Below are 16,088 nucleotides of genomic sequence, written 5' to 3'. Positions count from 1 at the left end.
CCGCTTTAAAGGAAACAGACGCACGTCTCCCCTGCTACCTTAAGTCCATTCCCAACATACAGGCCTGGCCAGCACTGGGTGCGTAGGCACAGCCACACCTGGAAAACCTCAGGGCCTGGTTTGCGGAAACTGGTTTGGAAATCCAGCTGTGATTGAGAGTAGCGACGCCGCTACGTTCAGAAAGTGCCTTGCTTTTCGGGAGTGCCTGATGACCTTGCTCATGGCCTCCATCCTGATCTTCAAACGGCAAAACCTGGGGTGGGGGGGCATTTTGAACTTGCTCATTAAAATATATGCCTGCTCAAACCTGCGTTAGGTTTCAAACGACTTCTTGAAGGCCACGGGCCTTTTACACGGAATCTGAAGTTGGGAGGTTGGACGCAAGGACAGAGGACTTAATCATGCTCATTTACCACGTTGCCACTTTTCTCCCACTCTCTTTAACCCAGAGACCCGACACAGCGACCGTACCAGTTTGTCTGAGAGACAGAGTCAGGGCACAGAGGAGAAAGCTGGGCCGGAGAGGCCTTTGATAGTTGCCTAGACCCCCTGGTCCCCAGGAGGGACGTGATGTGGTAAGGAAGGCTGTGGGGTCAGCTCCTGTCGGCTCTGCCGGGCCACTTCCTAACTGAGTGTGACCTTGAGCTAGTTGTTCGGTCTCTCAGGAGCTCGGCTTCCTCCTCGTTAGAAGTGGACGTGGTGATCCTGGAGACTCGGCCATGAGGTCGTCAGTGGATGAAATAAGTTAATAGATGTAAAGTGCTTGGAACAGGCCTCGTACACGTCAAGAGTTAGCTTGGATCCCCGTCCAGTCCCTCATCACTTAACTCACTGTCCTTGCTTCCCTAGTTAGCAATCCACATGCAGAAAGAAGGTAGGATAGTGTAAAAAAAACAAAAACAACAACAACAACAAAAAAATCAGCCAACTGCCTCCTCAAGCCAACAGGCTAACAAAGGCAGTGGGAGCAGGTGCTTATGGGCACACAAAGGGCCGTCAAAGTTGATAGCTATACGGCAGGTGTAATTATGTAACATTGCCATCAGGATGCCAGAGAGAAAGAGCATGAATAAATTGAAATGTTAATGACTTCTAGTGTTCAAGGAAATATTCCATTTATTATGGAAAACAAATGAAAGGCAAGTCAACCTGTCATTCCTCTTACTCTGGGTTAGTTAGTTCATCACGACTGTCCGTAGGAGGGAAGCAGCTTTCAAGATGGCCCTAAGAAGGCTGTCAAGAGACTGTCGGTGCACCTTATGCTGTCACTGGCTCAGGCGTTCTTTTCCCCAGCTCCCATCCCGAAGGTTCGACAGTTGCTCTCACAACACACTTTCTCCAAGAGCTCTTTGGAAGGACCCCTGTACTCTGTGTCCTGGCAGAGCAAGTGGAGAAGAATGCCGGGTGTCGGGCCGCAGACACGGTGAGGCTGGAGGGAGCGCCCTGTTCAGTTGTAATTCCTGCTCAGGGAGGCCGAGAAGGGAAAAACCAGGAGCGGCACACGCTGCCTCCCAAGTTCCTGTAACCTTTGTCTCCGCGACAGGTTAGCTGAACCGCCCAGTTAGCAACCCCGTGACCTTGAGTCTTGCTGCCCTCATGTGCAGGATGGTCATAAGAAAACAGCCAAAAAAGCCAGCAGGTCATGGTGAGGATTAAATGAGATCATGGATTGTAGAATGTCTGACTCAGTGTCCTGCACACAGCTCGTGCTCAGGAAAGACGATTAGTGTTATGAATAGTACTAATACGTTAATATGATATTGTAAGATATATAAAATAATTGTTAATGTTTTCCTAAGTACTTGAGAGTTGCCCCAAAAGTTACTAAGAACTTCGGCAGGTCCAAAGACTAGGACACAGCCGTTGCCTTCTAGAAACTCACCGTAAGCCTTATCCACATGAAGACGTAATGAACACAGCACAGCCACTTGGAGTCAAAGGACTCTCGCAGACAGTATCGACCACTGGAGAATGAAAGAGCAACTTGGAAGTCAGTCCTGCTGCTCATCTAGCTGTTCCCCCTTTTGTTTTTATTTTGGAAGAAGTTGAGAACTCTAAGGGCCAAGCAGCGTTCATGTGTCCTGGGGTCTAGGACTTAAGGAGGTAAGCTCTCATCAGGACCCAGGAATGGTATGGAAGTTTCTGGGAGATAGCAGAGCTCAAGCTGTTTGAGCCCACCGGAACATAAATTCTCCAAGGGCCCTGAACTTCTTCCAAAAGAAGAAGAGAAAATAACCACTTCTGCTCCTCAGAAGCTATGTGACTTGGAGAAAGTTACTTGACTTTACTGACTTTAGTGATCTTGGGCAAGTTACATACTATCTCACGTACTGACTATCTCTGTAGTATAGTGACTTCGCTTCTGTATCCATAAGATGGTGACGGCAACAGTACTTACTGTGAGGGTTTCTATGATAATCTCATAAGATACTAGATGAGGAAGGCTTGGGGTATATTAAGCGTGGTGTATATCAGACATGCACAAATTTATCAGGTGAAGGGACGCGCTAATATGCAAGTGTGGGCGCCCATTACCACACTTTAAGGAAATGTCCAGCAAGCTACCGCTGGACAAATGATGCTGGACAAATGATGCCCAGGGGGTGTGGAGAGCCTGGCTGCTAGAAAGGGAAGGACCTGTGTGGCCTCTTGTATGAACAGGATGCCACTTTTCTGCCCCACGGGGACTGGGCTGCACGTGGCCTCCAGCTCCCACAGGCCATCACATGGGGCTGCTCGAGTGAACCCGCCCATTCTGTGGCTTTCCAGTGTCTCGCTAGACTGGAGAGTTAGGCACAGGGGGCCAGACTTCAGCAAGCAAAAAGAGAGCCAACTGTCGATTTGGGGTAAAACAACTTTTTCTGACTTTAAGACGCAACTAGTATCCTCAAAAGGAGTTATTTGCTAAATTAACCACAGAGACTTCATTCCCTCAACCGACTCATGTTGGTACTGAGGACATAATCCGGGATGAATAAGACAGAGTCTCTGCCTTCAGTCCCCTTAGGGTCTCTTGGACACAATTCGGTCAAAAGGGCCAGAAGGCTCACAAGGCACCTGTGGGAGAAAATCCACAATGTCTGCCTATCATTCGCATCCGACCCGCAGCTTTCCTCAAACATCCGCCTCTGACTTTCTGACAGACTCAGAGCGGTCCTACTGGATGGAATAGGGGCAAGAGAGGAGGAAGCTGGGCCCACCCACCCCCGCTCCGTCAAGAGCAGACCCACTTCTCTCTGTGTTACATCCGGGCTCTTCTCTGACAAGGGTTGCCCGGCAAATAAGAACTCTGACAGCCTCTGGTGTGAGCTACAGTCCTGCTGCTCTCCGGTCACACGCTTTTCTGGAGAATCTAATCATTGCCTTCTTATTGCTGGGGAAACAGAGGCACAAAGAGACCAAACACTGGGCTACTTCTGTGGTCGTCTCTGTCAGCCTAAGGTGGCAGTGACCCAAAGGGAATGTCAGCCACCATATGCATGGCATGAGGGAGGGAACAGAAGATGAGAGGGTGTAGGGGACTAAATTATTCCCCAGGGAAGCAAACAGCTGAGCAATCCCTGAGGGACCGGTTCCCAGGATAAGGGCGGACGGGCTCGCCCCTGCAAGCCGAGAGCTCCCCCTTTCCATCCAGCTCTCCCAGAGCTCTGACCTCCCTACCCCTCCACCCAAAGGCCCTGAGTTGCTTCCAGGAGTCATTCTTTGGCAAGAAAACTTCTCGTAGCCCCTAAACTACTAAGCACATGGACTCCTCATAGTCCCACATTCATATTTAAAACCACAGATGGGAGCAGCAGACCTATAAATGGACAGACGCGTTCCTCAAAACCTGGCCGAATCTAACAGAATGAAGGTTGTCTGACAAGCACGTAACCCTTCCCTCTGTAGCTTGGTGCCAAGGTAGCTCCTGACTGCTCTCCCCAAGTCTGCTCTCTCTCCTTCCTCTCCAGACACCACTGTGCTGCTGGAGAGACTACATCTGACTCAGTTCAACCCCTCAGCAGTTCCCCAAAGCTTTTATTTTATTTTATTAAAGATTATTAAGGTTTTTATCCAGAGAAATACAGAACATAGGTAGACAGAGCAGCAGGCAGAGGGAGAGGGAGAAGCAGGCTCTCTGCTGAGCGGGGAGCCCAGTGTAGGGCTCGAACCCATAACCCTGGGATCATGAGCTGAGCCAATGGCAGACGCTTAATGGACTGAGCCACCCAGGCGCCCTCCCCAAAGCTTTTAGAACAGAATTCCCACCCTCTTGCTTAGCACACAGCCCTCTAGGCCCTGGCTTCTGCATCTGCTCTAGTCTCCCCTCCTCTCCCCACACAGACTTTTTTTTGCCGTAGGGAAAACTTAGAAAGGAGCTCACCCTGCAGACCTCTGGCCTTTGGCCCTCAGCTTGGAATTTCCAGCCCCTTCCTCTTCATCTGGCCAATCACTGGTGGTTCTTTACAATAATATTAATGGTTATTTTAATGCACATACCACACGCTGGTCCTGTGCTTAGTATAAATAGACGTGCCATTTCGTGGAAGCCTTGTGATAATGCCGTGAGATAAACATTACTCTCGTCATTTCACATGTCAAGCTTGAAGACCTAAAACAGCTGTCCAGGATCATGGGGCAGGGAAGTGACAGAGCTAGGGTCTCCAGGACCTCCCTCCACGGTCTCAGTGCAGCAGGCCCTCCTCCTGCAAGCTTTTCCTCACTCCTGTCAGACCCTGTCTATGCCCCCACGGGGCCCTCTGCCAACCCCGCCCCCGTCCCCCACCCCCCACCACCCTAGTTTGTCGGGATCCTTTATTTGCCTGTAGTCTCGCCTGGGTCAGTGCTCTGTCCAGACTTGCATCTTTAGGACTTGTTCTTGTGTCTGGCACATAGTATGTACTCAGTATTGACTGACTCAGTGAATAAAGAAAACCTTCGTTACCTTGGCAGTGTGTAAGAAACTGATTCTATAGTTATCCCAAGCCCAGAAGTGTCCAGTGAATGAAAAATATAATTAGCAAATGACCAATTCAAATCCGAAGGGTCCTAGGACATCAGTGGCGGCCACCTGTTTCATCGTTCTCAGCTGGAGTGAGCGCTGGGTCTTCACAGAGGGGCTCAGCCGTCAGGCAATTAGTCTCCACCCTGCCCCTAGCCCTGGGCTCCAGGCTCATCGGTATTCTGAAAGCTGGGGAAAATTAATGCCATGTTGCACCAGAGACAGTCTCAAAATATATTCTTGTGTGGAGAGTAGACCCTTAAGTCATGCCATCTCATATAGAAAGCCAAATCCATTCTATCCAGATGGTCTATAAATTGCAATGAAAAAAAATCTGTTATCATTGCCTTCCAAACTAAGTTATGGTGACTATTTTTAATCTCATTTTCCGCTGTAAATTATTTGTGATAATAATGGGCCAAGCGTTTAAATTCTACCTAATAATCTTATTTCTGGTCATACTTAACACATTACCAAGTTTACAACTCTCTGTCACCCGTCGTTTCTTGAGTATTAATTAGCAGAGTAATGACTCAGAGTGATCACTGTCATGGAACTAAATTAATATCTCATCCATAATGTGAAGGACATCTCAAAGGTATCGTGCATATCAGAGAGTTGATTCTACTAGAATTATTAGCTAGCGAACATTAATAAAGCTGCCAGTGTAACAGGGAAAGTTCTAGTTGGCAACAGTCCACTGTGTAGAATCAGATGCTTACAGAGACAGGTAGGGAATGGTAATGCACCCAGGAGGTTCACATTTTATGAAGTAGACTTCAAATATAGTGTTGTGTTTTTTCCCAGACAGTTCTCTTTGCCATGATTTCCTTCTTCTGTCTTTGCCCTGATTTGACCCACTCTTGGCAGTCCTGGGGTGTTTCCATCACCTTCCTCCCTGTGGGTACCATGGATCTATGAAGAGATGTTGTAACACCACCGGAGGTGCCAGAGTCATGGAGGGTGAGTGGGAGTCCGGATGACTCACTCCGGCTCTTTGCCCCAGAAAGGGTGGATAGCGGCAGGCTCTCGCTGCTCTGTCTGCCCCAGAGTCACCAGAATTAGTCCACTGGCTTCCAAGGGGTATAGATGTTTTCCTTCTGAAAGAGGCTGTAAAAGAGTAAAGGGGACTCAGCAGGTCCCACCGGGCTAAAGCAGATGTGTGGGAAGGCCTGCTCTAGGAGCATTTCCTTCAGGATGCTACTAGTATCCCTAGTGGCCCACAATTCAAGCTAATTTCAGAACACTCTAGACACTTGACAGCTGTCCATTCAGCTCTATTCTACTAGCATTTCCTGACTACCTACTGGATGCTGGGTAACATGCCCGCACAGAAGCATGTTTAGAGAGTCTGAGAGCTCTAGAGAGAGGCAAAGCCACCATTCCCTTCCTGGCACCTTTGTAGCCTTGTGGATAGTTCAGCCCCAACTAACGGATCAGGGTCAACCCAGATCACACCTGGAACTGGAAGGATTCTTGCGGGCTTGTTGACATAAAGACTTTTCTGCCGGTTGTACAGCTTAGCTGTTGGAGATTCACAAATGGAACATGACAAACTCCCGTCACCATTAATATTCGCGAGTATAACATTCAGGGAGCACAAGGGCTCTACTGCTCACGCTGATGGGCTGCGGAGTGTCCACCGAGCCCGGGGCTCCTCTGTCTGCAGGTGCTCAGGAGAACGCAGCGAGGACAGAGTCGTTCCAAACCAGGTTCCAACAGGTGCCATTGGTACACAAACCCACCTGATAGAGCAGGTTTTCCAAGATACAGAGCCTCGCTCTTAGGAGTTCCACTTTGGTCCATATCTGAGCCCTGAAACTTCTTCAATTTTTCTGTGCATGAGTTTTGTCATCTCTAAAATAGGGGTCAGAACGGTACCTCTGGCATGGGGGCGTTGTGAGGATTCAGTCGTGTCAAATGCCGAGCACTCTGTTTGGTGCTGTAAAGGTAACTAAAGTCCGGCACCCGGGATGGTCCATGAGTGAGGCTGTGTGCTTACAGCCAGGCCCTGGACCCCTCCTGCCCGCCGGCTCCTCAGCCCTCAGACAGAGCAATGACACTGACCTTAGGCTCCCTCCCTTGTCTGACGGGGATGTGGAAGGGATCACGGAAGTGAAGCACCATAGCTTAGCAAGAACCTTACTAAATCAGCCGTCCTCAACCTGGCTGTGTATTTAGACTCTCATAAGGCGCTTTTCAACATAAACAGGTTTTTAAAACTTTTTGTTTTGAAAAAGTTTTGCACTTACCAAAAGTTGCATAAGTAGCACAGAGTTCCTATATACCCTTCACCTCGCTTCCCCTAATGTTAACATTTTGCATCATTACAGTCCAATGATCAAAACTAAGAAATGAACACCAGTGCAAAACTCTCACCTAAAGAGACTTTATCCAGATTTCACCAGTTTTCCGGCTGAGGTCTCTGATCTCCTCCAGGACCTACTCAAGGATCCTTTTGCACTTACATATCTTGGCTCTCAGTCTCCTCCTGTCCGGGGCCATCCTTCAGCCTCTCCTTCTCTTTCACGACATTGAAGAAATCTGGTCATTGTCACAGGAGGTCCCTCACTCTGGATTCGCGTGATGTTTTCTCATGATCGGGTTGAGGCTGTGCATTCCTGGGGAGGGTACCACAGGATCAGGAAGCCCTTCCCAGCATCCTGCATGTCAACAGACACGTGATGTCAGATGTCTCAATGTGGCAGTGTTAACCTTGATTGCCTCGCTAAGGTGGTGTTTGCTGGGTTTACTCACCTCGAAGTTATTATTTTTCCCTTTGTCATTATAAATATCCTGGGGGAGATACTTCATGTAAATAACCTATTTCTCTTCATCATTTTTCCCCACTAATGTTTCATTCGTTGGCACACCTTGCTTGCAACAGTTGCAAGGCTGTTTTAGTGGTGATTTCTTTATTCCCTCATTCTCTCTGGATTTATTAATTGGAATTCTTCTATATGGAAATGCCGTTTCTTCCTCCCTGTTTATTTATAGATTTAGCTATTTACTGAAATTATCATGGACTCGTTGGTATTTCTTTTATTTTGTGGGGTTTATAATCCAGTACTACCATTATTTATTCTGATACTCAAACTTCACATACTTTTAAAATAGCTGTGCCTGGGACCCCCTCCAAATCAATTAAGCCCAAATCTGTGGAGGTGGGACACAGGCAGTGGTATTTCTTTAAAGCTCCCTGTGTGCACTGAATGTTCGTTCTCTCACAACTCCCCTCGCTCCACCCTGCTTCCTCCCTAAAGAAACAAAAACCCTCTGCCACACAGGTTTTGCAGGATTTATTCCCGAGGTTACCCTTAGAGTGCTGATGACAGGCTGTGGCCCCTTGGGAAACTGGCTCTGAGATGATCTCTGCCCTCACACCTCCACACCCTCCGCTTCTCCTGGTCCTCCCAAACAGGAACTGGGGTGCCAGACCCTCCTTTACAACAGTAGCCTCCTGATGTGGAAATTCTGCTGATGTATTTTGCTGCTGGGTCAGGAGGAAGGAGAAAAAGCTACTGCAGTCTTTAAAGTCAGGTTTGAGGAAAGACCTAAGGAATGAGGGCCTTATTCTGGGAAGGACGCAGCGGTGAATTACAGCAGGTGGCAGGCTTTCCAGAGGGAGGGCTGTTCCCATAGGCTCTTCGGCTCTCCCCTCAAGGCCCACAAAGCACTCCTCGGCCATTTGGGCAGAATTTTAAAGTGTGGAAACAATCCCACTTATTTGGACACCTTGGAAATCATAACAATTAAATGTGTAAATTTAATTCTCCCTTTAAGGGATCAATAGGGAGCCAAATAAGTTTTCATTCCAAGAGATGGTCTTCCTGAATAAGGAAACTGATCTTCTAGCATCCGTTAGCTGGTTTCCAATTTCTCTGTATTCCTAGGTGCCAACTCAATCTCATGGTATTTTTAGAAGCTTAATTGTTTCTTTAATAAGATTGATTCCAGTAATATGTTCAAAGTGCAGATAAATCAGATTTAAAACCTGATTTATATTGGAATAAAAGCTTAACTCCAAGTGTACCATGCCACGGTGAATTCGGTACTGTTCCCCAAATTGTGCCATATGAATCTGGGGACATTTGTCTCACAAATTTGTATCTTTTTTTGTTTATTCTTTTCTCCATGGTATTCAGTTCCAGCTTGAATTCTTCCTAGAATGCATTTTCTGTATGGAAATTACCCTTTGTTAAAACTTCAAGGGGATTCCAATTTCTGGAGTAAGTAAAGACGTGAAATCTGTATTAGCTAGACAGGGTTGGATCTGATGTGTCACTGTGGAACACAGAGATACTTCTAAGACAAGCCTGATGTAGATGCAAGGTAGTAATTCAGCATAGCATCCAACCCAGGAGGAGGAACGTTTAAATGCTGCAGGACAAAAATAAATCTCTCTTCCTGGAAGAACTTTAACCTCAGAGGAGAGGCAGCTCAAAAGGTTTATTGTTGTCAGAGCCACAAACTTGACACCCCTCTTGATAAAAGACTTCGATCCCTGACCTCGGTAAAGTTGCTACTCTAGGAGCTATTTGTGTATTGATCTCGTCTGAAGAAAACAAATAGATGTCTAGCAGGATGAACATCTCTGGGAAACAAAGGTACTGTACTAAGAGTAGAGCCCGAGTGCCCCGAGTGGGGGCCCCAGGGCACCGGGCACAGAAAGGTGATTTGCCTGAGCCTTTTAAGAGAAGCACTGAAGCTCTACGTCAGAACCAGTTGGGGAGCGTAGCTCAAGACAGGAAGGTTTGCCTGTTGGGATACCTTGACTAATTCCATCATAGACTTCAACATGAAAGAGGTGGTGTGGATTGGACTAGAATGGAAACCAGTGTGAGACCAGGACTCTTTGGGGGTTAGATATTTTAGTAACACAGGGCACCCAACTGCCTCAACATGTCAGTCCTTTGCACACCAACCTGAAGAAACGAGCCAGGGTTTCTCATTTGAGGTGAAATAGGGATATAGAAACAGAAAAAAATGTTGGGGCTATCCGGCTACAGTGCAAGGATTTGAGGATTTGGAATTTCTGGATTTAGAGACTCTGGATTTGGGTCCATTGTCTACCTAGAACAAGAAGAAAATGGTGGCATCATGCTTACTATCTTTGTTCTGTGGGATCAAACTAGGATCATCAGCTTTCCATGTTGGAGGAGAAATTGTCTTTAGAGGTTTGCTGTTGAGTTGTCAACGCCATATAAATTTCTGTCAACAACAGAAATTTTAAAATTACTTATTGAGCACCTACTAAGAACAAGACAAAGTCCTGCTCTCATGAACAGATTATAAAGAAGCAAACAGCAGCAATTCTGGAGAGGGATTAATGCTGTGAGAAAAATAAACCTGAGAGAGAGAGAGAGGGTGCGTGCAAAGGGACAGGTGTGAGGTAAATCTTCTCTGAAGAGGACATGTTGAAGTCAGTACCCAGCAGTAAGAAGGAGTGAACTGGTTAGAAACGTGTTACAACCAGGTGACTGTCTTCACGTGCCAAGGACTGAAGGTCAAGCTTGGCAGAGCTGAGGACCAGAAAGGCCAGTATGGCTGGAGCATGTTTGGCAAGGCTGGGTTAGAACAAAGCTCTGGAGAGAACCACCTCATGTAACACCCTATAAGCCATGCTTTTATTATAGTTAGAAGCTTCTGGAGGATTTAGTGAAGTGGTGGGATGGGAGGGAAATGTGGTGTGTTTTTGTTTTGTAAACATCTTTCTAGCTGCTTATGCTGAACTGACCACAAGGGCAAGAGTGGAGGAACTACAGTGGGGGTCTTAGTAATGTGGGCTTTCTAAGTCCCAAACCCCCGCACGTCCCAGAGTATACTTTTAATCTCTCTCTTTGATAGTGATGCTCAAACATTTATTTCACAACCTCAAAACCTTTCCACTTGCTTCTCGTGTACACATCAGGAAAACCCTCTGTTGCAATTGACTTGACTTGGAAATAGGTGTTGTGCTCATCAGCTTCCTCAGTCACAGGAGGTTTTTCCCCTTAACTGAGTCATCTCATCTTCCTCCTACAGGGATCCCAATCACCCGTCAGTACCTTACCACTATTACGAACCGTTTGGACCTGACGAATGCACCATGTACCTCTCCCACGAGCGAGGACGGAAGGGCAGCCATCACCGCTTCATCACAGAGAAACGTGTATTTAAGAACTGGGCACGGACATTCAACATTCACTTTTTTCAGCCAGACTGGAAACCAGAATCACTTGCTCTAAAGCCTCCGGAGAATAAACCTGTGTTCTGAGCAGTGAGGGTGCCAGAACAAAACCTCAAGTACCTACTGCATCAGACGCCAGGGCGCTGAACTTCCAGAGCCGGCAGACACAAGAGAGGGACGGGATCGGGAGCAGGAAATTCCTCCATGACCAACACATACAGATGGCTCGGAGGCAGGACCACCAAGCACTGCGGTTGGTGTGTAAGGAGAAAATTCCAGAATTACTATGTCCGTAGGAGCATCATCCCTTGCAAAAGGGGTTACTTGAGGAGCTAAACACCCATGTCAGTGATGCTGTCGTGGTCTAAAGAACATTCTGGATCTCTTTAAGTATCGCCTTCAAAACCGAAGCACGAGCAACTCAACGATGTTGTGTTCCTTTGTAGAAATGCCACATCAAAAGACCTTTTTCTATCGAGTTGTATCCTAACCTGATCTATAATCTTTGTCATCTGTTGGGCTCTGTATGTGTGATTTGTAAAAAGCAGTCTGAAAGTATAGACATGATTTCTGAAGAGCACATCTCCACTGACTTTCACAAAGCAAATGCCCAATATTTATTTATTAAAAGTTTTTTAGTGTACTCTAGGCCAGTATTTTTATAGATTATGATTATGTGGTAATTTATCCTTCTTAACTCTTTAACCCTGAATGATGGTTGGAAGACACCTAGAATGGGGCTGGTGAGTGACTGGGTTCATGATACTCGTTGTTAGCAGTGGATTGGCATGGAAACGTTGTGTTGGCGTTTTTTGAATCCTTGGGCTTCAAGAAGAGCTATGACATTTTCTAACGTAAAGAATTGCTCCAAATGACAAAACTGAAAACGAAAAACTGTGTTGTTACAACAAAAAGATACTAACAAAAGAAACTTAAAGATAGCTGTCTTTAGTAATAGTTGGTGTAGGTTACTTGGCATAAACCCTAGTTTCCTCGTGTGAGAATGATGTCCCTGTACCAGATGACAGTGTAAGTTTCCTCCCAAATCTAAAATTCTGTAAGCCTCTCCTTGACCCACTTGAGGACCTTATACTTGGATTGATGGGGTTTCTCTAGTAGGAAAAGCCTGACTTTAGGGGGTCTTTTTTCCCCCTACTATTTATCTCCCTCTGTGGTTAAAAACACAACTTCCTCACTGGTCCCCATCGGCTACAGTCTACCCCCTGCTTTTCTGGTGTTTCTTGAACCCCAAAAAGGGGGAGGGCAAAAAACTAAGAGAGAGAGAACCTCTGTGGTGTTCCCTGGCTATAGGAGCAAGGAACAGTCCTTCTCTGAGTCTGTGAGAAGAGAAGACAAGGAACTTCCCTATCAGACAACTCATTTATCCTGTAAACTATTCAGATTCACTCATTGCAAGTCTCACATGATAGTCTCAGCCATTCCCCAGTCTGGAGGAGTATTAAGGACTTATTTTATCCAGAGCCAAGAGAGTAGTATGAAGGACCTTCATTTAAGCAAGTGCTATTCCTCAAAATTAGTCTTTTTAAAAATATACCAGTGTTTTTTTTTTCACATGACTTAGAAGGCATGCGCTTTTCCAATGCCAAATTCAAAGGCACCAGCAAGTATTACGTGTGGAGACTGACATTGTTTCACAGAACCTGACCTGATCTGTAACTAAAGAAGGTTTTTCACATTGCCACTTCCTTTTGCTTTCCTTACTTAGTACTAAGATTCCATTCCCTTGCACTAACTAGTACTGCTTATCATATGGGGTCCTGTGGTTGGGGTGTAAACACAGTCCGGATATTTATAGGACAGAAACAAAACAAAGTTGGGATTATTGTGGTGTAGCTTGAGCTGCTAAAAGCCAGTACAATGGAAACATATGTGTTCTTCAGACCTTTCTCATAGTTTTTAAAGAGACTGTAGAATATCATTCCAGCCGGATCTCTTTTGCGGTATGGACTCCGGACACACGATCATTTGTGAACGTAAGAAAAAGAGTATGAATTTCATGTGATGGATTTATAGGCCACCTTTACCATCACTTGAAGACATTATGTTGTTCAGATGTAAGTAGCTCCTTTAACAAGTTTTATTTTTATGGAAATTTGGAAAGGCATACTTGGGACCCGCAAAAATATAGCTGTATTACCTAATCTGTAATATCTCAAATGCCTGGGTTATCTTTAGGTTTTAGGATTTGGTTTGTTTTTTTTGTTTGTTTTTGTTTTTGTTTTAAGACCGTATGATAACTACATCTTTTTTGTAACTTCTTCTTTCTTCCCAAATACTCAGCAGAGTGTAAAGCAACCAAATTCTGAAAACCCCTGGCTTCAATGGGAAATAGCTTACATCTAAATGTAGCTAAGATAAGGGAGTATGGGAATTCATATTTTTTCAAATATGGTATAAATAGGTGTAAGACTGATCACTTGGGCAGTGGTTTTTATTATAGCATTTCAAGAATATGCCTGGAATTCTGATAGATTGTGCCGACGAAGCTGGCCATGGGCAATTGAATTCTTATCTTGCTGTTATCATTTCCTGACTCTCGGTCTCAACACCATTCAAAACCACTAAACATCAACTCTGATATAAAAGATGATGGCAGAACCATGTTTACAGACCTCAGTGATTTCAATATCCAATTGTGTTGGGAGCCTTAGTCATACTCGTTATGTTATACACCTTTGTCTTCTTTCCCAGCTGTGTCATCAGCTACCTCCTTGCTTTTAAGACCCCAGTAATACAAAGCCACAGCTGGCCGATGCATGGTGTCTGTTATTTCAATGCAAGAACATTTGGCAGAGGCCATTACAATAGATAGCCATTATGGGCAAAGATACAGGAATTCACAAACAAAATCAATCACTTCAAATGGCCCATAAAAAGAGGAATCTTACATTTAATATTCTACAGTAAATATTCACCCAAGAAAGCGTACATTAAAAGAACATTAGGAGGTAAATATTCAGTGTGCTGCATGGGGACTTTGCTGCGTGATTTCCATTATGGTTAATGGGTGTTTGGTAACTAAGTCCCTGTGCTTCACTAACCCTGGGATGTGCTCCTAAGGGCTAGACATAAAACCAGAGTGATTCAGGAACTTCCAAGGTCCTAAGATTTCAGAGCGAGAGTTCGTCTTGAAAAAAAATAAAGGAAAGCAAAACACAAAATACTGTACCTGAAAGAGAAATTTGTGGGTGTTCTCTCGGAATCCTGACACCATTGCTAGTATGTGCCTCAGAGGCCAAACAACACCTCTCTGGACAGACTCCCTTTGTCTCCTGAGGTATTCTCCATTACTGATCTATTTTAATCACATTAAAATTGAGGGATATCATCTCATTTTGAAGTAAAAACTCACCTCAAACGTTAGAATTATTGATTGGGAGGCTAAATGAATGTTAAGTAAAAGTGGACGGAACAAACTAGAATTTTGTCAGGATTCATGCAGTCTTATGTGAACATATCTGTACCTGTTTAATACCCACCCAAATAGTTGTCCTTATGTAGGGGTGACCGCATTTCAGAAATACACCCTGATTTCCACTGGGGCGATGACTCAGACTCTTAGTTCAGACTTACTCTGAGATTCCTCTTCTCTCTATAGTGTTAGGAGGTGAGGGTAACACTCCTACATATTTCGTCCCTGAGCCAATCCTTCTTTCCATCCTCCCTGCTTCTCTCTGGAACTTCAGTCCCATCCTTCCACCATCATTCTCTCCTGATTGTCGTTTGTCTACACTGGGCTCTTCAACCAGCGGTCTTTGGAGGCTGTTAAGGTCTTCCTTGTAGGTTTTTCAACTAGAGACATACCTGGGGAACAGGTTTGGGGTGGGCCCTGCCAGGCAATGAGCACAGTAGGTGGGAGGAAGACATCTGGCTCTAGGACTAGGTCATTCAGAAGCACCATCCTGGTTCCCCTCGGGCTGGTAGGGGTGGGGAGGAGCTTCAGGACAGATCTTCAGTGCTAAAACAGAGGACAAGCCCCGGGCAAACTGGGACAGTGGGTCACCCTATCGAAAGGCCACCTCAGAGAGAACTATAATACTAAGGCATTGGGCAGGGGATGTGAATCCACTGCCTAGGTTCTAGCACATGCCAGAAGATGCTTCAGAGTGGAGAGAGGTGAGAGAGTGTCTACAGGTTTGAAAATGAATATGAGCAAGCCCCCTACTCCAGCTCACACATCCCCACCTACTCAGGGTATTGAGCCGCCATAGAAAAGCAAAAAAAGTCTGCGATCCTGTTTGTTTTTACTCAGTGCCCTAATATTCTATGCTACCTTGTATTTTTGTTCCTGTCTCTTTATGTGTGTGTCCTATTAGTCTAATCAGATTGTAAGCTCTTTGAGAGCAGGGACTGTTTCTCCTTTGTCTTTGTAGCCCCATGCCTAGTACAGTGCCTTGCACACAATAGGCGCTCAATAAATGTCTGTTGTTGATGATGACCTCTTAATGGTGGCCCATTGGATTGGTAATCGGTATATATTCTTCCATTTGAGAAGTGCGGGAGACAGAAAAGGTGATGAAGTAGTTAAATTTTAAGTGGGTTTTTACAGGGTCAGTCCTCAAACCTAGAACATTTTTAATCAACAGAACTGACCTAGATTTGGATAGGATAATGTAGCTGAATTCATTAGGTTTGTTAATGTAGGCTGTACTGAACACACAAAGTGAAGTTCAGCAAGCTTTGTGTTCTCGCTGTTAGCAAGCTGCTCTTAGCACAAATTAAATTTAATATTGACAAATGCTATAACATATGTAGAAGCAGGCCGGGCTCTGACTTCTCTGATTCAATTACAAAAGGGAGGCTAAAATGAGATGAGTTCTAGCCTGCCTTATACTTGACAGCTTCCCAAATCTGCTGCAAATCCCAACTGGTGATTTCTGAGGGTCTATAACAATGAAGTATACATTTATCTTAAAA

The 16,088-nt window shown here is 45.4% G+C and overlaps 1 protein-coding gene across 1 annotated transcript in view; it reads left to right on the top strand.

Annotated features, from left to right (window-relative positions):
- The window catches only part of ST6GALNAC5 (ST6 N-acetylgalactosaminide alpha-2,6-sialyltransferase 5), a 182,055-nt gene extending 166,438 nt beyond the window's left edge, over positions 1–15,617 (top strand). Inside the window, exon 5 of the mRNA XM_047727379.1 lies at positions 11,006–15,617. Coding sequence (XP_047583335.1) covers positions 11,006–11,237 — 232 coding nt within the window. The 3' untranslated portion in view covers positions 11,238–15,617. The remainder of the gene's footprint in view (positions 1–11,005) is intronic.
- The last annotated feature ends 471 nt before the right edge of the window (positions 15,618–16,088 follow it).

The sequence above is a fragment of the Lutra lutra genome, chromosome 4 (assembly GCF_902655055.1).
Source record: "Lutra lutra chromosome 4, mLutLut1.2, whole genome shotgun sequence".
NCBI classification, from domain to species: Eukaryota; Metazoa; Chordata; class Mammalia; order Carnivora; family Mustelidae; genus Lutra; species Lutra lutra.
The sequence above is the reverse complement of the archived record's forward strand: the minus strand, read 5'-3'. Positions and strand labels throughout refer to the sequence as shown.